A 25,262-nucleotide genomic window follows, 5' to 3' on the forward strand; every position below is an offset into this window, starting at 1 on the left:
GGGGCTTCTGTGCACAAATGATTTGCCAGCCAGGACTGTAGACAGCAATGAGGTACCTGATTAGTACAAAATGTGATGCTGTTGTGACTTGGCCTTCTGCCCAGTGGGAGCTACTTCTGTTGAGCACATCAAATGAATTCACATAAGTTACTGAAGAATTGCAGGCCAGAAATGGCTGTTGGTAGCTACTGGATCAGACCAGCTTCTGACCAGTCAGCTAGAGAAATATCCTGTACTCCAAACACTGGAGTATCCATTTATAAACATTTAAAAATACATATGACAAGATGGAGGTGTTAGACTGGAAAATCCTCTTTACCATGATACCATCTGACCATTAAATGTCTATGGAAAATGGTTGAAATAGCATAGTGAGTCATTGAGGAATTATTGAACTGTGTAAATAAATCTATCTTTAGAATTTATTGATCTGTGTGGAAGAGCTCATGAAGTCAGATATGTCTTTTTGTCTTTAAGCAGCTTCATGCAGGAAGTCTGGCCTTTACACAAGTGTCTGACTACTCTGAAGTTCAGAAGTAGGTACCTTATGTATACTGCAAAAGAAAAAAGGTGATTTTCTTCCCTTTATTCCAGCTTCATTTTAATGGGATTATAAACTGACTTTTTAAACACAGAAAAAAATTCCTTCTGTTTCCTGCTGCAATAGTCTTTAATTGACAGCCTGTTGTTGGCCAAGTGTTAACTCAAAGGAGCTGCAATGTCTGGATTCCCTCCCTCCCTCCCTCCCTCCCTCCCTCCCTCCCACTTCCTGTGCTCCGGGATCCAGTGGATACCAATGCCCTTCTGAGCTGTATTGTTTGAACTGATGTCTCAGCACTGAGTGAGTGAGATTTATAGCAAATAACATGAATACACGAAGACTCTCTAGGCCATCTTAGCTGTGGTTTTGCTTGGGAACTCTTAACTGGTTTCCGTTTAGAATTTTCTCCTCATGGTTTTTGTCCTACTGCTTGTCACTGATATAGGATAGCTTGGTCAACGCCTTAAAGTCAATACTATTATCAGTTTGGAATTTCTTGTACTTCCCAAGGAAAGGAAATGCATTAATTTTAGAGCTGAGTTAAGCCTACAAATGAATTGTCATGTTAGGTAAATATCTGACAGCACATTTTTATAAGTAACTAGTCACGCACACCGAGCTATTCAGTGTTCAGTTCCAGATGACAAGTGAAGGACAAGTCCTCTGGGCTTGCTTATGCACAGCCTTTGTGTGGACTTTGTGATGAGAAATGATTCTCAAGCTCATACTTCATCTGGGGTTTTTTTAAATGTTAATTTCCTAAAAAAAATGGAGATTATACAGGTTATTTTCCTCTCTTCTTCTTGTCATAATTTCTGAATTCACTAGCCAATTTCAGCTCAATTCTAGAGAGGGAAGAAGACTCGATGTTCAGTTTTCAGTACATTTCATGAAATAGATAGTTGGACAGCTGAGTGGCAAAGGCTGCACCATGAAATTGCTCATTGTCCGACAATAGGCAATATACAGAATAGAGACGTGTTACAAATGCTCCAATGATGGAAGACTTAGTGGAAGCAAAAATATTCAACCACAAAACCTAAATCCATAGAGAATTTGATTGCCTTCATTCTGCAGCTGATGAAACTTTATTTTACTGATCCATTGCAAAAAAAAAAAAAAAAAAAAATCCATCCAGTGAGTTTTCTATATGGATTTGGAAGGAAATGAATAGTACATTGGTCAGACCGGGATGTGCTGAGTTCCTTTGTTTTGTCTTCCTGCAGATCCCTGTTTGACAGGGGACAGTGTAACAGCTACTCCATACCTCAACGCATGTTAAAAAGCTTAATTATTCTAAATATGCACAGTGTTATCTGTGATCCCAATGAGAGCAGGAACAGGACTCATAATATTAGCAGAGTGCTTTTGAATATGAAGGATAAAATAAAGATCTTTTAAGTGCAGGTACATATCTTTATTTTTCATGGGTAGTTCCTTTATTAGCCATTTGGAACACTCAGCAATTAAAACTTATGAGGAGGAACAGTATTAATAAATGAAATAGCTGTCTTAAAGTTCTTCAGTTGTAAAAGTAGAGCACAGAATCCTGTAGTATAGGATACAGATGCATAAATGGACATGGTCTGAATGCCATAATCTTATAAGAGTGGTATTCAGAAAGGGAATGAACACAGCTGCTAAATTTAAAGAAAGACAGCATTGAATGAGAAAATTCACAGAATCAGCTTTAAAATTAAAATGAACCACAACCTCAATTTTCTGCATCTGTGGATTTATTTCCTTAGCCTGTTCTCTTGGCAAAGATATTAATGTCTTCAAAAATTATAACTACCCACTGACACAATGAAGTGCATTTACATCTTAAAAGATTTAAACCCACTTTTACTCTTCCTTCTTCTACATGGTGTTTGCTTTTGTACATTTATGTATACTTGGCCTCAGTTCCCTCCATCTGATTTGGTGGTGCAGCTGTAATCCACTACAGTACAGATATCCGGCTCTTCCTTTAGAAACTTCCTCTTGCTATGCTATAGCTCTTGTAAATGCCCTGACGGAAGCAGGTTTTTTCCTCCTTCTTACTGCTGCAAGAGGTCCCAGAAATACAAGTTACTTTATAAAACAGAGAACATTTGGTTTGAAAAGAGCCTAAAAAGTGCCTGTAGTTTTGCATTAACTGTAATGCTTTTGTTTCTTACCTTATAGAAGTATCATGCATATCACTCATGCATAAACAAAATGACTGGCAAAGCCACAGAGACTGTCCTAATATTTTAATTTATTAGAGTAAAACTGCCAGGTTATTTTCTATCCTTTCTACTCCATATATTTGAGAGAGAACATCTGTCTGGTAACAGTGATGGTTCCAAATCAAGTATATGATTTTCTTCTTTATGGAGAAAGATACTTGAATGACACTCCAGATGTAATTATCTTTAACTTGCAGTATTTCACTTTATGCAATTTTAAAAATTCAATTTTAGAAAAAATATGAAATGCATAATATTTTTTCATGGCATCATTTTCATTATTTATTATCTTATGGCATTACATTTCATAGGATACAGGGAGACACTCTGTTCTGCCTTAGCAATATAGTATTCCAGTTACTCAGTTTGGTTTTTGCAAGCCAGGATGATATGAAACAAGTGAGGTTTCCACTTTTTAAATACGTTAAAATCCTCAAAGGCCTAAAATGGCAGATGCTATTGGCATGCTTGGTGTCAGCACTGAGAGAGACACAAATCTTGCAAAAGTGTTAAACAATAGATAATGGCCTGTGAGACAAATTAAAAAAAAAACCAAACCAAAAAAAAACCCAAAAAAACCAACAAAAAAAACCCAACAAAAAAACCCAAACAAAAAACCAAAAAAACAAGAGGCATTTTCCACTGGCAGAGACAAGCAGCCTACAGATGCTCTGTAGGAGAGAGAGAGGGTGTGGTGGGTCTCCTGCCACCACTAGAACAGGAGGACCAGGGAGGTAAGATACACTTGAAGAAGGTGGGAAGTTGCCAAAGCAACTTGAAGAAAGCCAGCAGCACCTTCCCAACCACCATTGCCTTAGAGGAGCTCTGAAAAGACTGACTCTAGCCTTTTGCTTTTGCCTGCAGATGCAGGATGTGTGATGGAAAAGTCAGAAGACCAAACTGCCCATGCTTGCAGTGGGCCATCTGAACTAAAATACTGCAAAAGGCAATGGCCGGCCCTTCCTCTTGATGTGGAATAGATACTACCTGTGTCTGGCCACACTGTGTTTTTAATTTATAGTGTAACAGAGGCCTCAGTAAACTTTCTTTTTTTCAAATAATCTTGGCTCAGAAAGAAATTTCTTAATTTAACAAAGAGCATTTGCTAAAATGGAGCTGTGGAAACTTTAAAGATGTACATGACACTGGGTTGTGTGTTTCTTCATGCATTCTCCTGCTCTTAAACACAGACCCTGCCAAAGCAAATAACTGCACATTATTTATCATAGTTTTGTTTATTATGTAGGAATATTTTTTTGTTACAATGCTTGCTAAGGTGAACTATCTATTAGCTCCTCCTCTCTTCTGTCTGGAAATAGCCAGTAACATGGAAATCCAATTGTGGTCATGAAACATCACTGACTTGGAGCTGTCTGTCTCAGGATCAGGACATTAGGGAGCAGCATGGAGTTTCTCCTCTTGTCAAGAACTGGTTCTCACTGCCATGTGAAACTCCAACAGAAGGTTTTTGTCATATTGCACAATTTCTCTAAATGCTACAGCCTTTAAAACTACACCTCTTTCTTCTGTCAAAGGAAGGCACTAGGCACATAGTGGTTTACTTTTTTATTTTGGGCTGTAAACTTATTCCTAATTACCCTGTTCAGTACCTTCTGTATGTGTTATCCACTTGCGTCGTCATAGTGTCCCCTCCGTGGTGAGATCTGTGCAGTGGGGCTTTGGGGGCTGTTGACAGCACATTGTCCTGCTGCAGATGGTTGTCCTGATGGGGTGGGCTTCGCCCTCTGCTGAGCTGGAAAACAGAGGAAATAGCTTCCACATCCGGCCAGTCCAGACCTTACCAGCACCTCTTGTTCTCATTTACTCCCATCCTCCTCCAGCACTAGATGTCTGTAGTTCCTGGGGAGGCAGCAGAGGAAGAAGCGCAGGCTCTGAATATGCTACCAAGGACCCAGCTACGTAGCCTGTAAATATTTCTTTGCTTTCCAGAGGCTTACCCTTAACCTTCCATACTATATGGAGGGATATAGACAAATTGTGTAATCCTTCCTGAATAGTGAAGTATCTCTTGATGTACAGAGCCAGTGGGGGAAACGATCTGCTCAAAAGCATGGGGAGGCCTAGACCTACTATAGCGGGAAAGCACTACCTGCAATGCACTCAGACATGGGAACAAGTACCCAAGGGAATCACTGGAAGCACCTCATTTAAGTGTTTCTGAGTTATGCAGGAATGCACTTTTTTGGACAATCCTGTATCTGAAAGAATCCTCTGCAGGCAAAAATTGAATTAAGTCCTCTTCAAATGTTTTTGTTCTTTTAAGAACAAAGGACAGTGACTTAGTGGCATTCTTTGGGTTAAATTGTATCTCTGTGTGTGTATTTATATGCATATTTATATATTCAGGGCCAATGTCCAGATGACAAATATGAGAGTTCTTTTATTATGTTCTTAGAGTGTGTGTGTGTGTTACTGTGATGCCTGGTAGTACTGCTAATGGTGCTGTGGTTATAAATCTTCCTTTAGGAATTTATAATGTAGTGTAAACCACAATTTCTCCCTTATCTAATTATTGCCTATGTGTTTTTTCATTTGAATAGTTTCAAAAATAATTTGGGGAAGAAGTTGGTCTGATTTAAGTGACAAGATGACCTGACAGCAATTTTTTCCCCAATCATTTATTTTTTTGAAGTACAAGTAACAAATTACATTCTGAAGCAAGATAAGCTTTTATTGCAGAACGAAACCACTTTTTGGTTACAAGTACTAAAAGAAATAACAAGCCAGATATTTTCCTTAGGAAAAAAGTTCTACTTAAAATAGGGTTTGAGTGTGCAATCCTTACTCATATAGAGTTAAAAGGGAAGTTGTCAGGATTGGTTTGAAGGTGCAAGTGAGCCCAGTGCAGTACTGGCAGAACTTCATTGCAAAAAGCTGCTGGCTGCTGTTTACATTTCAAACATTCTCTGAATAAGTGTTGTCACAACAGACAAGCAATTATAGACAATAATGTCAGTAATTTGTGGATTAAGAACTCCTTAAGGATGTATTGGCACGGCAGACAGTAGCTGCTTTTAGCTTGCAACTGTTCACCCTTAGCTGTGCCAGCGAAACTGTTACTTCCCAGAAGCTATTGTGTTTCCTCCTGGGCAGCAACACAATGGCAGGGGTTAAACTTCTCCTGGTCCTCCCTCCCGCCCCCAGGTCTCCCGAACAGCTCTCCCCCAGACAGCTTAACCTCAAAGACTCATTTCTAATAGATACATCCATTTAGGCATATGCATAAAATAGAAATACTTGTCATTATGCCGAAGTAATGCTGGGCTAGGCTCTTGCTGACAGACCCAGAAAAATCTGATTTTAAGATTCCAGTACTATAAATGCACCTGGGAGGAATTTCAGGCAAAGGCCAAGCTCGGGCAGGCTGGTGTTGGTGCTGACCCTCTGACTCATCACTCAGCTCGGTATTAGCTTATGCAAAAACATGTAGTGTGTGAAACAAGCCCTGCTGAGAAAATCTTGACCATTCATTTTGAGGATCAACAAAACAGATTCAAGTGTAGTTTGCTCTTTTTTAAAAAAATACTGGCATTTAGATATACAATTCCAAAATATGTATGGCAATGAACATTTTCAGGGATGAATTAAATACATTTTCTTTGTGCCACTGTTTTCTGTTTTAATTTCAATACAATGCATCCAGAAAACTAGAGTGTGTTTAGGAAAATAGCTCATGTGATGAGGAGAAATTAATCTCAGGAAGGCTATATATATGTAAAGTAGTGGATGGGTTGGATGGGTTAGGGAAAAGAAAAAATGTTTTGTTCTCATTAAGTCCATTTTTTTTTCCTAGGGGAAAAATGTCACAAATTCCTTGAAAGGTTTTAACTATAAAGCTGGAAAATGAAAGGATATTTACTGAGCACCATTAACTAGTTCTTCCATAGGCAAATCTGCCTTTAAACAAAAGGTATCTCATGTGCCTGCCTGTCAATGCCAGCTAAACCCCTGTAGGACTCCGGTCGTTTTTACTGTTTGTGTTTAGTAATTCAGTGTCTTTCCTGAAGATACTGTAAAAGACATTTTTTAAAAGCTTATTTCTCCTAGGTGCCACAGCTGCAGGCGAGCTTGTTGGGCATGCAGGGTTCATCCAGCGGTTGCAGGGAGGTGACAGCCTGAGCCCCCGGGGAAGCGGTGGGGTCCCGCTCCCCAGGGCAGGCAGGGACAGGCCAGTCACACACGCAGGGGCTGACTCTGCGGCTGTGGGGTCCGGTGCAGCCAAGGCAGGTGCCTGGCACAGCGCTCCTGCTGCAGAGGCCTTGGCCAGCATGTCAATGGGCAACCAGGAGACAGTGGTTGAGAAACAGCTCTCGGTCCCTGACAGTAAAAGTGGCCTTTTGTGTGACACCTCCCTCCTGGACGCGGGACTTGTCTTTTGCTGGGTTTTCAGTTGATTCTGATTGCTTGAGTGCGCCCTGAAGCAGATGATAAAGGCTTCAACTGCATTTAGATTTTAACAGGCCTTGTTTGGTACTGCCGGTGCCCCTGCGGACGTCTGCCTGTGCCTGAGCAGCAGCTTATCTGATTTCGATAATCTGAAAATGAAGAGTTGTGTGCGCCTGGCCAAGCTATTTGTCGTCTTGTGCCTTCTCTCCCGCTCGCACTCCAGTTTCCCGAGGTAAAACAAGTCATAAATACCCTTCTGCCTGCTCTGCCTGTGTTTTGATTTGGAAACATCCTTTGCGCTCCCGCAGCCGGGCCCGGGCCCGGGAGCACCGCTCAGCCCAGCCGGGCCCAGCCTTTGCCCCGGCCAGCCCGCAACCCCGACCCGCCGGGCGGGCGGCCCCGGCCGGAGGCGAGCTGCCGCCGGCCCCGCTGCCGTCACGTGGCCGCCGAGTTTTCGCCCCGCAGCGGTATGAGGAAGTCAGAGCCGCCGCCGTCCGCAGCCGGGGCGGGCGGAGCCTCCGCCGCCGCCTCCCCGCGGCGCGATATGTGAGTACCCGCGGACGGGGCGCCGGGACGGGCCGACCCCCGGCCAGCCCCCTGCCCTCCCGCGGCGTCCCGGGCGGGCCCCGTCGGCGGCCGGGGCTGGCACCTGCGGGGCCGGGGGTGGCCGGCGGGGGGGGCGGGGGGCAGCGGTGAGTGGGTCTGGGGGCGGGCCGGGGTGTGATCGCGGGTGGGTGTGGGCGCGGGGCGGGACGGCGGCGCTCCCGCGGGGCTGCGCGGACGGCGGCCCCGCGCCCCCCAGCGGCCCGCCCCCGGCCCGCCGGCACGGCTCCCCTCCCCTCCCCTTCCCCCGGCAGGCTCTCTCTCTCCGGCGCTCGCCTCCCGGCGTGAGGCCCCCGCCGGCGCCGCCGTCCCGATGGAGGAGCCTCCGGCGACGGAGGAGTGGCAGGGGGCGACCCAGAAGAGGAAGGCCTGGGCCAAGAGCCGGGACTCCTGGCAGGCGTCGGAAGCGGAGGATTTCTCGGCGGCAGCGGCGGCGGCGCTGGCCCGCGGCGAGGAAGAGGAGGAGGAGGAGGAAGAGGAGGAGGAGGAGGAGGAGGATCTCGCCGGCGGAGAGCTGCCGCTGGCCGCAGAAGCAGGTCAGTGCAGGGGGCGGCAGCCCGCGGGCCCCTGGGACCGCCGGGACCCCCGCGGGGGCGGCTCGAGGGGCCGCGCTGGGCCGTCCCTGGCGGGCGGGCGGGCTCTTGCTGACTGTCGGCTTTTCTCTCCTGCTCTGCCCTCAAGGCCACAGCGTTCCCAACGAGAAGATCGCGATATGGCTGAAGGACTGCAGGTGGGTGCTCCCGCCGCCCCGCCCCGGCTCCCGCTGCCGCCGGCGGGTCGCTGCAGATGCGGGGCCGGAACCCGCGGTCCCCCAGGCGGGCCGGGCAGCGCCCGCGCCGCGGGGAGGAGGAGGGAATCTCGGCGGCGTCCTCTCCCGTGGGTTAGCGAGGGCATCTCCGCGCTCCAGAGCGGAGTGGCGGCGGCGCTGTCACGAGCCCTCGTGGGGCGTGAGCGCCCTTCGGCGCCGCGGGGCGGAACCTCCCGCTGGTGGGTTACGCGGGGCGCCGCGGCGCACCACGGGCGGCCGAGAAGAGCTGGCTGGTGGCTCCTTTTCTCTCGTGGGAGCCTCACGAACGAGGCTGGCGGCTTTCAGCCCCTGAGGGAGGAACTCGGTTGAGGGTAAGGCACGGTAAAGAAGTTATTTTGGAAGCTGCTCTGTTTCTCACCGAGGGGCTCCGGTTTAAAGCCTCCGCTGTTGCCTTGCCTGGTTCTTGCTGCAGATTTCAAGAAACAGTGTTTACACGGCCATGGCCCCTATGCTTAGGGATCTTCAGGAGTGATGGCACAATTCAGACTCACTTGATTTATCCAGGTCTCACTCAGTGTCCTGCCATCCTTAACCTGAGATGTGATATACACACTCTGTGTTTCTGTTACAAAATGCTTCCTTGGTGTTTGGAACAGGCTGACGGCATTACTTTTTCTTCATCCTTAGTCACATAAAAGCACAAATGCTACATCCAGTAGCAGTTGCTTTTGTCCCGTCTTTTCCTCCATTCAATCTTAGCAGCCCTTGGAGCCAGAGTTGATGGGAAGAAGCTGACAGTTAGCTTTCCAGTAGTTAACCGTGACATTTCAAGACCTCCCCTACTTGATATTTCTGGTTTCCTTCTCCTTTTGAGAGCAGCTACATTAAGGTGAAAATTTACCTCTGAGATTAGCTGTGCCTTTGAGATCTTTTGACCCACTAAGTGGCTGATAGAGCTTACTCCCATAACTGAAGTGTGGGTTGCTTTATAGCTAGAGACTTCTCGATGTAGTTTCCTTCAGATCTTTATAGGCTGTCCCTTGGAGGGGGTGTTGGCAGCTAGAGGCTTGAAATCACACTGTACCCCAAAAATACAATGTTCAGACCTGATAGGCTGTTCTTCCAGCATGCCAGAAAGGGACAAGATTTTTCTGGTTACCTGAAATCTGGTGTCCTGTTGATCTAGCAAAGTATATCCTTAAAAATAAGTGTTATGAATTCAGTACTTTATTAGAAGTATTTTTTGAGTGGGGAGGGCAAAAAATGGAGGAGTGAAGGGGGAAGAGGCCCCTGAGGGAGAAATTCTTCTTAATACGGCAGTGCTACTTCTTTCTGTGTCTGTAAGATTTCTGCCTAGAACCTTCTCTGGCCCTGTGATCCTTACCATTTCCATACAGAATTTAAGGCATAGCACAAAACTGCAAACTGACAATGTGAACATCTAATAGATGGTTATAAAGCTTGAGGTTTTATTCCTGTGCTCTGGTAACTATCTGTTGTTAAAACTGACACCAAAGACTTCTGTGGAATGTATTTGCATCTCTGGCAGTTGATTCCCAAAATACAGGAATCTTATTTTACACTATTTCCATATTTTATACATAAGTAAATAAAGCACGAGTTTACCCTTTTGCTAATACGGAGATGCAAATTTAGTTAATGCAAGTTTGTGAAAACCATTGTGACCCTTCCACAGAAGTCTAATTTTAAAGTATAGCTATTTACTGTTGTAAATCTTTTCAGAAGAATCTTGTGTTCTCCTCAGAAAGATAAAATTTACATTTTTAAACATAAACTACCTCAGACTGGAGGTAGCCTCTGACTCTCTAATGTGCAGAGTGCATACATTTACAGTTCATATCTGGGAGGTGTGATCCCAGCTGCCTGAAGTGGTGCACAGCCCCTTGTGTTTTAAAACTGCAGAATGGTTTCATTTTTTTTGTATCTAATATACATGTGAGCAGTAGCTAGTATGTGCAGTAAAATGATTATTCAACTTGCACTGGTATAGAAACCCTGAACTGATTGTCTCTTTATAACAATGTATATAGGAAAAGAGGACAGGGTTAACACATGACAGAATAGCCCTACAGATGCTATAGTGTGGTGTTTAAAAAGGAACACTTAAAAACAACAGTTGTGAAATTTACGATTGTTGCTCTCCCTGAAAATTCTTATTTGTTTAATAACACTGTTTTTGCTGTGGAGCTTTGATTGCTACATAGTGTGGGCAACATATACAGACTGAGCTTCTATTTCTGATCTATCGCACAACCTCATTCTCACAAGTTAGCTCTGTTTCAAAAATATAACCGTTTCTACAAGTGAACATTCAGTTACTAAAATAAAGTATTTTCTCTTTATATATTTTCTAAAAGCAGCCCTTCCCATTTTGTCTGAGTCTCTATAAGCTTTTGTGAAATGTACATCAGAAGAAAATTGGCACTTGTGAAATCTTATTTTCTGGTGGAGTTGGCAGCAGCACACAAAAATTTAATATCGACCCACTGCATAAATAGATCTGCTTATAAGATTTATTCCTTTGTTTGTTTCCAAAAGCATCAACAGTGTTATAATATGGATAAAAAGAATTACTAGTTGTCCCTTGATACTCATGTTAGAGGTTTGGAGCTCTTATTACTTGGCATCTCTGCTGCACATCTGCTTTGGAGGAGAGAGGAGGGTTCCTAATATCCCATGCTATTGAACTTGGTAGACACATGTGTTTTGTGGTTTGTTTTTTTTTTTTTTTTTAAAAAAAAAACAACCAACAGTAAAGCAAAACAAAAAAGCAAGTATGTATCACACTGTGATAAGAATTATGGAGGCTTAAGAAATGTTAGATGTTACCCAAAGTTTCTGGTTCATTCATTTTTTGGGAATCATATGGCTTTGAGAAAGGCATCCTTTGCTCTCTCCCTGGTACTTTGAAAAACCATTTTGAAGCAATAAGAAAGCTTGCAAAGGTTTTTCATTTTAACTCTTGTAAAGGTAAGAGAGGAAACACAAGTGTTTATATCATACTGATAGAAGAAATTTTTGTCAACTCTATGGTGACATGTATTATTTTGATTGAGTATATTTAAACTCTGCCAGTAATACAGGGGACGCAGGAGGTATTTAGGAGCCATCTCCTGTAGATATGCAGGATGTGAGTTCTTGAAATGACTCAGAAAGAAGAGATTTTTTGCTTCGAGTTTAAAATAAACAAGTCTTTAAAAGGTAAAATTTCACAGCACGGTACAAAACCCTTGTCCCATTCCTGAAGACCACCCTACCGCAACTGGTAGCTGATCAAACAAACCTCTGGGATGAGAGGAAGCCTTGAGGCTGCATATAGTCCTCTTACCTGCTCAGTACCTGTGTCCCATTGCAATGTGGGCATTGAAAGTTCACTCAGTTCTTTTGTTGACTGATACTGAGAGAAGTTATTGCCATATATGTTAAAATACAATAATAAATGAGTGAATGAGAATGGCAAACGATAGGATCCCTTGGTCCAGGCACACACCCGCTTACTTGCTCTTTGCTCTGGCTGCCTTCCGGTTGGTGTTGGCCTCCCCAGCTGCCATGCAAAGGCTGCCAGGATGTGCCTCTGGCGGGAACACCTCATCCTGATGCCCAGCAAGTGGAAGGGTCCCCCAGCCCTAACCTTTCCGAGTGTACATGGCTACTCTGAGACAGAGACAGCCAAACTGACTTATGGGCTTTGCTTGGGTGAAAAACAGCCTGGCACAGAAAGGCAGAGCTGTCCGTGCTGTTGTCCAAGAGGATTTTTGTGTGGATATTTGTCTCTTGTTTAAACTTGTCTTGTGTCTAGTTCACAAATGCAAGTTTTTCAAAGGCATGGGGTATGAGGCAGCTGTGCGTGCCTGCAGCAGTGCAAGCAGGGCGGCAGATGGGTGGTTGACAGGATTGCTTTTCTGGTAGCTTCTAACATGCTGTAGAGGTGACGGACTTAATTTCTGAAAGAAAATGCCAGCTTCGGTGGTTGCTTTTACTGTTTTCTGCCAGCTGGTGTGTGCAGCACTGACCTTGGCTGTCACAGTCACTGCCAGCATCAAAATGTAGATGTGGAAGTAGCCACCATGGAAGGAGAGGTAAAAGGATGGGAGCACACCCATCAAAGTCAGAGAGTAAACAACCAACATAGTTATTACCTCAGAACATAAGACTGTTGTAGCGTGACAGGTTTAGACAATATGCCCTATGTTTTTTCAAACCCTGACATGACAGACATGCAGAAACTCGGGAGATCTGAGTGTTGTCAGTCTCTCCTGTCACCCGAAACACACTTGTGCACCTGGATGCTCTGGCTGTTTGCCTTGGTGTCTCACCGTGGTGGGGCAGGTCAAAGTGAGCTTGCTCTCTATCAGCAGACCACATGTGGAAAGAGTGAACTCTTTTCAGAAGGGAAAGAAAAATAAGGTTGTGAAGTGTAAAGTCTGTTAGAAAGCAGATGCAAACTTTCCTTGCTTAATTTGGCCATGGCACCAAAACAAATAAGGTATCAGAGTACTGTTTACTTTCAGGTCTTTGGGCGGGTTTATGTGTTTGGGTAATTAAAAACCCAAATGAAACATACATAAAATAGGCACATAAATAATCTGCTTTCCCCTTCTTTATGAGTATTATATTTCTGAATTTGTTTTGGGCTTTGAGAGTTAATGTGCACTACTTAATAGCGGCAGGCCTTTGGTTAAATGTCTCAGAGACAAGATGTGGAAACATCCAGTTAGTGTCAACAAGTGTAGCGTGAACCCAGAGAGGGATTGGACCTGTCATTTCTGCAGTTTCTGATGCCCATTTCAGGCACCATGAGGTTCAGCAAAGAGCCCTGCTTTTCAGGGAGCAGCAATAGGAGGGATCATCCAAATAGGAGCCAATATACAGTATCAGAACTGGCAAGTGACAGCTAACATAGCTGTCAAGATTTTCATCTTGTTCCTGATCACCAGATAAAGCTTTTCACCCCTCTCTCCAAGAAGTTTTAAATGTGTAGAAAAATGGCAACAATTTTTGTCATATAAATGAGATTGAAATAGTCCATTCAGAAAACCCATACTCATTTTTTCTGGGTGTTTTGCTGAGAAGTCCATGATTTTCCTCGACAGAGGGCTGCTGACCCCGAAGCTTTGCTACTGCCTGGTGTTTGAGCGTCACAATTATAATTAACCCGTTTTGTTGTTTTCCCCTACAAGGCATATTTGTTCAGAGGGCTGGGGATTGTTTAGGAAGTTAGTGCCAGTCCTCAGATGTTTGTGCTTTCTGGGGGCGGAGGGAGGGACAACTGCTGCTATCACAAGCTTGTTACCACTGTAAGGAAGGACATGAAGCAGCAAGTTTTTAAAGTAGTATTAATCTCTTCTGTGGTTTCAGAACGCCTCTGGGAGCCTCCCTGGATGAGCAAAGCAATCCTCTGTTGAAGGGTAAGGAAAGGCTTTACCTACTGAAATCTTTTGCTGGGAACTGTGCTTTCGTGGATGTTCACCTGAGACCTCAGCTCTTTAGCAGCGGCACAAACCGCAGCCTAGTCGGTGTGGCTGTTATTCTCACTATGAGTCAGTTGTGCCTGAGAAACTGGAGAAGGGGGAAAAGATCCTGAATAAGTCTTTCTGGAGAGTTTACTAAGTCTTAAAACTCCCCCTGAAACGTGCAGAATGGGGAGGTTGTAATTTCCTCTGAGCTGGCGAGCATTAGGTAGTCTTTGCCTCTAATAACTCTGGTTGCCACACCTGAAAATTTTACTATCTGAGCAGGTCCGAATACTAAGTTCAAAGTACAGCGAGAATGTGCAGGTAGTGACAGGGTGCAGAGGAATTACTTGCTGTGCCTGGAGTCTTCGCTTCAACTCTTAATCTGGTACAGGGAGAGAGAGGGGAATGCCTAAGCTGGACTCAGACTCTGGATCCCCCTGGTAAGATGTCTGGAGGATAGATAACGTAGCAGTAGAAGGCACAGATGTGTTGGGCAGTACCTCCAGATTCCCACTTGCAATTAATTTGCTTGCAGGTTGACTTGGGGATGTTTCTGAGCACAAAACTAAAGCGGTGTTGTAGTTCTCTTTCAAAATAATTTTTCTATGTTCTCAAATGTAACTTCTTAGTGTGTGACGCAGGGATTGTAAATATAGTCTGGTTATATCCTGCTGTATCAACTGAAGCATCTTGCTAATATCTTCAGTTAAGCTGTTGGAAAGAAAACACTGCAGCATTCTAGTTGTTGAACTGCTAACTGTACATTTTCAGGCATGCTGGTGAGAAATGGAGGAAGTTTTGAAGATGACTTATCCCTGGGAGCCGAAGGTGGGTGTGGCAGGATTATGACTTTTTCTAACCAAAAAAAAAAAATGTTTAGTCATCTGATTTTTATTTTGAAAGATACTGCTTCCCTTTTGTTCAAAGGCAGTTGGCAGAGCTGGCTAAAAAACCAGCATGAACCACATAGAAAAATGCAGGAAGATTTGCTTTTTGTTTTTTAGACTATTGCTGGTGTTAAACATTCTGGTCTAACTGGAAGGTCAGAGGCAGCCCTAAATTTGCTTCTGCCTTCTCATTTTAATGCCCACAGCAGCAGCACAGCCTGGAGCACTCACTGAGGCTGTGAGAAAGTGGTTTCTCCTACTTGCTCTTCTTGTCCATGGGTTACTCTTGGCAGCTGTGCATGCCCCACTTCCACTGAATCCCTTGGGAGTGGCATGTGCACGCTTTTGAAAGGATGAATGAAGTTCTGTCAGCCAAGAGGCAAACCCATTAAGGGCTAAGTGCTTTTAAAAATGTAAAGCACCAAAGCTGAGTAAGTATTTTGGATCCGCCATGATATACAGCCACAATATACACTTTGCTGTTGCTAGCTGCTTGCCTTTTCTTTCTCTTCCCTTTTTTAAGGGGAAGGAGATGTGGCTCTTCATGATGGACGACTTTGCAGAAAAAGGCTTTTAGCCTCTCTGTTGGTCATGGGTTAGAGATGTCCATAAACAAACAAAACCACTATGGATCCTTTTCTAACAGCAGCATCTTGAAATAAAATAGCGAAAAAGGGTCTCAGAAACCAGGTCCTGGGGTTATCTGCAGGATAGATGGTACAAGGTAATATTTGTTTTCAGTGAAAAAAAAAAAGGAAACCACTCCCCCCGTTTATCTTTTAATGTTTTCTGCAAAGTGTCAGAACTTGCATAGCAGAAAGCCCTTTTTTCCACAGCAGTCTTGCCAGTGGTACTGAAGTAGTGGGACAGGGCCTGGAGGGAGGAAATATCTTTAATTTTTAAAGATTCAAGACTTCTAAAGAAAACAGTTGATCTGATAATGACCTTGATCTGATAATGATGGAGAAGCAGTAAATGAGTCCCTTACTACAATAGATTAAATAGGATTAAATTTTTTTTCTGACAGTCTTTTCCTCTTGTTAGATTGCCTGCAGCACAAAGATTTCATAGGAAAAGTTTCTTTGTAATGATAATCCAAGCTCTGAGCATATGACCAAGAATACAAGAGTCAGTACATTTTAAAATGTCATGTTGCTTTTTCTTTTCAATTTTTTTCCCCCTATCATTCCCAGGGATTCTTATTTTTTATGAACCTTAGCATGATTTAGGCAGAAGGTCGTTTCCCTCCTTTTCAGATGACAAAGGTCCCAATACTAGAATTACTGGTTGATTTTCCTGGGTAAGGATGTGGGTGTTTTTGCTGGGCTTTGCTTTCCATCTGATAACAAGGGGACAACAGAGCTGCTTGGAGCAGTGCTACATGCCCAGCCAGCCCCTTGGAGGCTGGTGTGAATGGCCTGCCCTCGTGCATCTGTGACTGCCTGAATCCAGATACGAGCCAGAGCCCTGTGTGAATGGTACAGAGGGCATTGGGCAGGGTCCTGTAACCGCAGCCCCTAAATGAGCTGTTAAAACCCATGGTTTAGCTGTTCAAACGAGTTACCAGCTAATCCATATAGATAGGTTTACCTTCATATTATAGGCCATAATATTAAAAAAAAAAAAAAAAGAAATATGGCATCTGCATTTTGTATACATATAAGTTTCTTTGTGACACCTCTGAAAAGAAGAGAGAGGTTGTGAGATTTCCATGTTTTGCTCGAAGTTGCTGACTGTACCCTGCTGGCACAGCGAGTTGAGATGCAGAATTTTCCTGGCAGTGCATTTGACATTACTTTGCTCTTTTGTAGCTGATTCTGAGGGCCGCTATAACATATGCATGCTCCTCGCCTGTCTCCTGGGGCGAGTTTGTTAATGTTGAGTCGCCTCTTTGGGGAACCAATAATTTAAGTCTGGGGCTCAATCCCTGGCTTGACAGGGTATTGATTTTCTGAAAGAACAATGCTGCCTGGGATGTTCCTGTGTGGAGCTGGGCTGACCCAGCTGCAGAAGGTGCTGACTTCCCCGTCAGCAGCCTCTGACCAGGTGCTGGGTACCTGGTGGCCAGCCTCCCTCTGGAGCCCTCTGGACTCCAAGTGCGGCCACTGGTCCCGTCAGCACCGCAGACTTCACCTGGCTGTCGTCAGTGTATTGCATGGCTCGGGCAGCCAGGGCCGTGCTCCGCTTCGAGAGTGGTCTGTGCCAATGAGAAGACTAACGAATATAGTCTCAGTACCTGGCCATGGGGCCAGCCGCCTTTCTTACGTCGTTTACTTTCTCTACTGGAGCAATCCTCTTGTGTCCGCTTCTCCTCCTCCCCTTCCCGCCCAGGAACAGCCCTGCAGCTGGTAATTGTGTCTTCAGCTGCAAAGCAATAAATGGTTTATATAACAATTACTAGCTTACTGCATGTTAAATTTCTGAGTTAATATGATTAATGACAGTATGTAAACATGTGTCCATGTGAGATTTTATTTTAAACGGAGCCTGAATAAACCAGATCATCTTTATATCAGCCGTATACTAGAAACCCTTGACAATCACATTTATACGGGAAGAGAAAAATCTCGCTTATGCAGGAGTATTGGTAAACGTGCTCGCTGCCTGCTTCTTCATACCACTTGTTGGAACTGTAATTCTAAAGAGGTCTGTGTGTAACTTCTTGTTTCCTTACAGCTAATCATCTACGGTGTGATACCCAAATGGAAACATGGTAAACATCTTATTTTTTTGTTTGTTTACTTCAGGGAAATGTTTATACTGGAGGGCAGGAGGGAGAGGGGGCAGTGGAAATCATGGAGGCTACCTCAGAACTAAAGCTCTGCTGCTCAAGTGTGTTTACATGAGAGGGAAGAAGAAGATACAGATAACACAGAAACAGTCATTAGGAGATGCAGAAAAAAATGCAGATTTTTATTTTTTCAGCAGACTTGATGTAGATTTTGGGGTGTCAGGAGGAAAACAGAAATCACAAATCTAAGTAACTTAGTATGATTTACCTTCTTTGACTCGCTGATCCCTCACCATTTCAGAAATTTCAAGGGAAAATTAGTTTTACCTTTTAAAGCAGATGTCCTTTGGGAGTGGGGCAAAAAAAGACTGAGAGAGAAGAGGCTCCTGCTTTATAGGGAGAGCTTCTGAATGAAATGTGCTGAAACGAAAATCCCATTGAGACTTCAGCAAATACTGGCACAGCCTGTGTGGGCAGCGTCCTTGCTGCTCCTCCTGAGCTGGGCTCCATAAATGTGCTTTTAGGTGAATCCTCTGTTTTCTCAGTGGTTGTTCTGGTGTGTGTGTGTGTGTGTTAGGATTTGTACGGCAAAATCCACCCTGGGAAAGTTTGTCTCCCAGAGAGATTGGCAGTAACAGTATGTTTGAGCCCAGGGTACCCCCTAATGCTGAGGATTCTTCTCCAGGTACAGGGAGGAAATAGTTTGGGATTGGGAAAGAAACTGGCTGGCAGTCTGGGTTGAAGTACGTCTTGCACCATTTCCTCCAGCCTGGAGCCTCTTCAGCTTCCCTGGCCACCTCCAGGCTAGCTCTCAGCCTGGCACTGCTGGTGGGTGGCAGCTGGGGGTGATGAGGAGCTGGGTACCCGAGGCATGGAGAGGTGGTTCTGTTGAAGGAGGCAGCAGCATGGGGAAGGCAGGGGAAAGCAGGGCAGTGTGGCTTACCCGAGGCCAGGCTTCCTCGCTGGAGGAGGGTGGGATCGGGGAGGGTGGGGCAGCAAGGGGAGATCAGGGATTTGTTTTCTCAGCTTGTATTTGCCTTCAAATTCTTACCGTCTATGTACATTTGTACTGAGGCGTCCCAGGGTTCGCTTTTGTTATTGTATTTCAATAAATGACATGGCTAATATAAACCAGATAACACTGAAGGGGAAAAGAGAAATTCAGCAGCACTGGAGGCTTAGCTCTCCTCTGAGACGGAGAACTGAGTCCCCGAATGAAAGGGGTTTATCGCAGGGGTCTTTGTTTGTGTTGACAGCAATGGTGTGCTGGCGAAGGAGAGGAGGCTGCAGTTCCACCAGAAGGGGAGAAGTATGAACTCCACGGGGTCTGGAAAAAGCAGTGCGACTGTTTCAAGGTAAAAGAGTACTATGCTTTGAAGGTCATGGCACAGTTCAGTGGAATTTGGCTGGGTCTTGCTGGCAAAACTTACTACTTCTGTTCCTCAGTTAAATGGACTTGGCTTGATTTATGTGCATTGTTGCATTTAGTAGCCGAGACAGGAATTTTCATTTGGTTGCTTGAAAAACTGCTATTTGTTTTCAGTTGTGGTTTGCAGTAAATACTAACAAATGGGCCTAAACATTATAAACATCTGAAATTTTAATGACATTTTAAAATCGGAGCTCTGCAGAATAAGGACTGACTTTATAAATTACAGGATTGGATCCGAGATGTGTCTGAGCCGATGGCTCTGGTGATGGGAATCAAAACTTCAAATTCAGAGATTTCCACAATTATTTCCTAAAGTAGGCTGAGCTGTAGGAGTCAAAAGTTCAATAGACCAAGCTGGCTACTGGGCTGAATTAGCAGTTGGACAAAGGGGACTGGGTCTTAAAAGGAGACAAGTAGATAATAAACATCTTTTCATTTGTCTAGTGTTTCTGAATTACTGGAACTTTATGAGGAAGATCCTGAAGAAGTGCTCTATAACCTTGGGTTTGGAAGAGATGAACCAGATATTGCTTCAAAAATTCCAGCAAGATTTTTTAATTCATCATCATTTGCCAGAGGGATAGATATCAAAGTGTTTTTGAATGCCCAGATACAACGCATGGAAGTGGAAAATCCAAATTTTGCTTTAACAAGTATGTATGTTTTTGAAGCAAAGTATATTTTAAAGTTTTTTAATTATGTGAACAACCCCAAAAGAAGGGCAAGCCCCCTTTACAGCCTGAAGACCAAATTCCATTCAGAATCCATAATAAAATCCTTGCTTGGTCTTAAATATAGTAGGAGGTGATCATCAGTGTTGTACACCTTGGGGTGAGGGAAAGGAGTTTATAGTGGTGGAGGGAAAGGAAGAGCATCCTCTAAGATATACTGCCTTGTGGTTTGTATCATTCCTGCCTCTTGCTCCTGAGCTTGTCTTCTGCTGTAGCTTTAGAGCACTGAAACAAATAGCAATATCCATCTATTTCTTCTGTTCTTCATTATCCGGGTGGGACTTTTGAAAGCTGTCAGCAGCGACCTACTTCTGTTGTTGCTGAAATCTGGGCCAGTATTTCTATTGACTTGGACAGGAGCTTTGTTAGGTCAGTAATGAGCGCTGCTGAAATGAGGGCATAGCTGAAATGTCCTCTTGTAGATGGAGAGAGCAATGCGAGTAACCCCTTTCTTCCTAGCACTTTGTAAATTAACTTGCACTTGCGTACCCATTTCCCTTTTTTACTTTGGGAAAACTTTCCATATTGTTCCTGTGCATTTAGTAAGGACTCTTGCAAATGTTTTTCCATTTTTTCATACTCTGTGGTATCACTTTCATATTACAGGACTATGCAGCGTTCAGTCAACCTTTGGGGCCCTTGTATAAGTAGGAGATTTGAGGGGGGGGGGTGGGCAGAGGTTATGATGAAAATTCGCTCTTCAGATATGAAGAAAGAGCTGTCTCTGAGAATTCAAACCATCGTGTAGAGATGGATCGACAGGTCTGGGATATGATGACAGCAAAAGCCCTCATAAACCGCCTTATGTTTCGTTCTTGCGCAGGTCGTTTTCGTCAGATTGAAGTGCTTACTACTGTGGCCAATGCTTTTTCTTCTTTGTATTCTCAAGTCTCTGGGACTCCTTTGCAGAAAATTGGTAGTATGAATTCAGTGTCTTCCAGCAAAGAGGCATCCAGCCCTCCCCCTTTAAATCGCAGCAATACAGCCAGTCGGTTAATGAAAACCTTGTCAAAGCTCAATCTGTGTGGCACACAGCAAGCCGATGGTAGTGGCTGTTCAACTCCTTCACCTGTTGAAAAAGGGAAAAGTTCAGCTGAACCAGGGAGTGAGGAAAATGATGTTAAAAGTGAATCTAAATTACCAAAATACTCTAAAAAGAAAGACTCTCCCTCTTTTTTGGCTACTGTAAAGGAGGAGATAGCCAGTAGTCAGACGAATGCTGTGGACACACATAAACCTGCAAACCTTCCTGCTGGGACTGATGATAAGCGAGAGGATACTGTGCCTCCAGCAGATGTGCAAAGCAGCAGGTTGGCAAGTGCCCAGGACAGACCATGTGAAGAATCTGGTCTTTTGGACTTGCCAAGCCCCAGCAGCAGTTCCAGCGCATCCAACAGCAGCGCCCCGACGCAAAGGCTGCCCGCGGCATTGTCAGGTAGAGACCCCTGCGCTCCCCTCGCAAACCCGTCCATAGTGAATCTAATGCTGCAGCAGAAGGACTCCTTTGAGATGGAAGAGGTAGGTGGAGATACATGACTTTGTTTTTGCATACAGTTTACATAACTTTCTGGCTGCCAGCAGAGGAATGTTCCCTCCTGTGTAGTTGACAGTTTTCTCCAGGAATACTTTAAATTCTCCAAGTGATAAGACAGTTACTGCTTGCTCTCTGTAAGCTGCTCTAATTGATCCTCTTAATGAAATAACTTGTTGCTGCTGCTGTTGTTGTTCCTGAGTCAGCAGGAAAGTTCTCATTCATCAGCAAGCTCAGGTAATCGTAATTACTGGCATAACTGTGAGGAACTTTTCCTGTGGAGGTAGATCTAGATTAGGCTTTGCATATATAAAGGCCTTTGATTTTAAATTTTAACTTTGCTTAAATTGCTAACTTCAAGTCGTCATTTTTGTTGCCTAAAAGTAAATTCAGTTTATTAATTGATATTGATTAAGGATAAATTTGTGGATGGAGCCAAGAGTGTTGTTGCATGAACGGGAAAGGGACTATTGTGTAGGGTGAAGTGCTCATCTTGTGCAACTTTTGGTTTTGATGACAATCTACAGTACGTTGATTTGTTTGTTGTCTGGAAATTAGCACACTGAAATTTGCTGTTTAATATGCCTTTGGCGATGGCTTAGTTACAAATTCAGTGCTAGCTGCCTTTTAATATCTTCATAAATGCATGTATCCATTTTTTGATTGATAATTGTCCCAAAGGGATTTTAATTCCTACGTTCTTGGAAGTGCTTTGTTTATTAGGCTAGTAAACAGCCTACAAATTAAAGAATGCAATTTTTTGCATAGACTCACACCTTGAAAGATCTGTCTTAATTTAAATTAGTAGGTGTTTTTATGAACAGATTTTGAAATGGCTCTTGTTAACAGTTCAGCAGTTAACTTTTTTGTCTATCTGAAATAGATATGTAAAATGAAGGATTGTGATTTCATTGGTGAAATGAGTGAAGAAAGCAAGTGAATAGAAAACCCTCAGATTTACAGCAAATGATGAAGTGATGATTCAGTAGATACTGTGTCTAGTGTCATATTGTCATTACAAGCTCTTTAGATCAACTAATGTTGTAGCTGAAGGCACTCATTAAGTAGAAGAAGGTAATCCAGCCTCTCGTAGTTCCTGCCACTTTCTTGTGCATGTCCTCACTTACATGTTGTGTCACCATCTGCTGAACCAGAACAAAGGACTCGTCCGGTTGAGAGGGGGGAAAAAAAAAACCTAGTGTATTTTGATTTATTTATTTTTTGTGCCTTAGTTTTCAGCTGGATAATTTTCTTGATCCAGTGGTTGTGTAGCTGCACAGATGTTTGAGTTGGCACAATGGGAGGGGGCTGAGTGGCAATGCATTTTGCTACACATCCCAGCGGAGAAATCTGTTTTCTGATGCTCTTGGGCAAAGTTAAAACAGCCTATATATATATATAAGGAATGGAATTTTCCTTCAAAGTAAGTTGAACTGTAAAGGGTTATAACATGAAGAAGACTCGCTGAATTCTGCACAAGCCAAATGTGATGTGTTTGTGAAGTTTCGGTTGACACACTTTGCAATGATGCCAGGGCATAAACACAGCTGTTTTGGCAAGACAACATGCGATGTGGGATGGGTTTGTGGTGAATTTTTGTTTACCCAATATAATATATACATATCAACTGCCTACAGATCCCTGGGAGGGAGGGATTTGCTTTTGTTGAAGAAACTTCAGAACAATACCTGGCAGCATGATTCTGTTTTGGTGCGTCTCTAAGCAGGGTATAATGAACAATAAACCGTATTAGAAACAGTGACAATAACTCCTTCCCCCGTTTTCCCAACTTGGCTTGGAGTGCATTCATACACATAAGAAAGATGACAGATATATCAAGGAAGCTTTTTCCATGCTTACTAATGTCTTGGAGGTTTGAGTGCCCTTCGGAAGTCTGTGGCTGTGAAGATAGCTAGTGCAGGCATGAGTCAGGGCAGGATTTCCCCCAAACACCCACTTCTGAGGTGGCCAGTTACAGTTGTGAAGGCCATTTACCAGCTGAAGGGATGGAGAAGGAGAGGGGAGTGCTTCTGCACGCTTGTGGAGCTGTGCTGTGCTGTGGGCACAGCCAGGATGCTGTCTCTGTGCCAAGGACAGGAGGTAGAGCGTATTGTGATGAGAAGAGGCTTAGCTGCTAGGAGGCTGCAAATTTAGCCATCAGAAACTGGGGGGGGGGGGGTGAGCAGATCAAGACACCTTTCCTGGAAGGCCAGTCTGATCAAAGGGCCTGTAAGATTACTTGCTGTTACTTTTTTTTTTTTTTAATTTTGTAAAATTTTCCCTAAACTTAAATGGTGAGCCACTTCTATGCTCCCCTGCATTTAGACAAAATAAGGATATACCCCTTTGGTACAACCTTCATCTCCTAAAGGAACAGAAGCCTCTTGATTTATTGTGCAAGAGTAATGCTGCTCGCTTATTAATGGTGAAAAGTTCAGGCTAAGTACTTCTTAAAACCCTTGTAACTGAGAAAATGCACCCGTGTGGCTGCTATACACATGATATCTATGCAAATATAGCTGCTTCATTAGCCAAATACTAATTTGGGCTTAAAACCATCCGTATCCTGATTTTGCATTTTTAAATTGATCAGAACCGGAGGTGAAAATTTCATTGCTTGGTAATTTTGAAATTAGGCAGACAGCCTGTTCAAAGGAAGAGTTTGGGGGTGGTTGGATTGGGGATTTTGTGTGTGTAGACTTGCATGTGAACCATTAGGATTTTTTCTGGAGCACATAAAAGAGAAAACATATTCTAGGTTTCGAACTAAACAAAGGCCTCCCTGTTGAGATTTTAGGCATATTCTTTTCATTGTCTGAACGGTTGTCTGAGAACTGCTTTCTTAATAAGGCTGTGTTTCACAAAGTGATTAAGTAATAGGATTAATTTTCATGTAGTTTTAAGTTTCCCAGTTGAAATCTGCATGGCTCTGAATACATTATGTTCCTTTCTTGTACTGGTAGACAGAAGAAGTATTTCCATGAATAGTGGTGTGGTGAAGTCTAGAGTAGGGTCTGGCAGGGTCTGGGTCCTTCTGGAGGATTGGTGGCTTGTGGGAAATAGTTGATAGGGCAGCAGATGACAATCCTTAGGTGCTGACCTCTTGGTGCATTTTTCTAAATGCATTTTGCTTGCTCTTTATATTCAAATGAGGGGCCGAGAGCGCAGAACAGAAAAGACAGTATTGTAAAGGTGGTCAAAGGTGTTTTCACACAGTTGATTCAGTCTTTTTATCAAAGAGGAACTGAGAACTCTGTGTTGTCACAGGATGTGATTTCCAGGTCTTCTTGCATGATGAATGTAATCAGAGGGGAGCCCTGTGCTATGAGTGGGAAGTGCTGTCCTAAGGATCGCTGTTCTCCTACTGGAGCGTTGCCGAGTACCTGATGAAATAATATGTTGGTTCGAGGAGATATGATTTGCTCCCTCAATCAGTATAGGCTGTTGGACTGGAGAAAAAAACCCACAACCCGCCCCCCACTCTTCCATGCGCAGCGTATATAGCTTGACCATTCTTAAGCACAGGAACATATTCCAGTTGGCCTGACAAAATATTCATCTCCTCTTCCCGATAGATCCAGAGTACGGAGGGGGATCTACCACATGTTCCAGCTTCTCACCAGCTGGCAGTGATCAAGTCAAGGAAAGGTGAGTAGACTTCAACTCCTGGGAGACAGCTGACTGCTGAGTGTCCTTCCCTCCCTGAAATGCTGATTCAGATATTTAAAACATCTAAAGTTTCTTTTCTCTTTAGAAATAAAAAAGATCTGGGTTTCTTTTTCAGCTAAATCACAGAACATTACTGCAAAGTGGCAACAAAATTACAGGCACGACAACAGCCCTATAACCTCACTGGCTGTTTTCACTTTTGTACAATTGATGATAGCTCAGAGGGACTGAAATGTTAATTCAGATTGTGTGGGATTTTTTTTCCCTGACAGATCCTGTAATTTAAGATACCCAT

The 25,262-nt window shown here is 43.8% G+C and overlaps 1 protein-coding gene across 2 annotated transcripts in view; it reads left to right on the plus strand.

Moving 5' to 3' along the window:
- The first annotated feature begins 7,607 nt into the window (after positions 1–7,607).
- The window catches only part of ITPRID2 (ITPR interacting domain containing 2), a 42,309-nt gene continuing 24,654 nt past the window's right edge, over positions 7,608–25,262 (plus strand). Inside the window, exons 1-10 of one of the 2 annotated variants that reach the window (XM_074829277.1) lie at positions 7,608–7,704; positions 8,016–8,297; positions 8,443–8,491; positions 13,889–13,938; positions 14,758–14,814; positions 17,550–17,586; positions 18,861–18,959; positions 19,481–19,689; positions 20,591–21,285; positions 24,874–24,946. In XM_074829277.1, the coding sequence (XP_074685378.1) occupies positions 8,075–8,297; positions 8,443–8,491; positions 13,889–13,938; positions 14,758–14,814; positions 17,550–17,586; positions 18,861–18,959; positions 19,481–19,689; positions 20,591–21,285; positions 24,874–24,946 (1,492 nt within the window). In that variant the 5' untranslated portion in view covers positions 7,608–7,704; positions 8,016–8,074. Of the gene's footprint in view, positions 7,705–7,838; positions 8,298–8,442; positions 8,492–13,888; positions 13,939–14,757; positions 14,815–17,549; positions 17,587–18,860; positions 18,960–19,480; positions 19,690–20,590; positions 21,286–24,873; positions 24,947–25,262 lie in introns of those variants that run through there. The other variant, XM_074829276.1, reaches the window with a different exon arrangement.

The sequence above is a fragment of the Strix aluco genome, chromosome 6 (assembly GCF_031877795.1).
Source record: "Strix aluco isolate bStrAlu1 chromosome 6, bStrAlu1.hap1, whole genome shotgun sequence".
Classification (NCBI taxonomy): domain Eukaryota; kingdom Metazoa; phylum Chordata; class Aves; order Strigiformes; family Strigidae; genus Strix; species Strix aluco.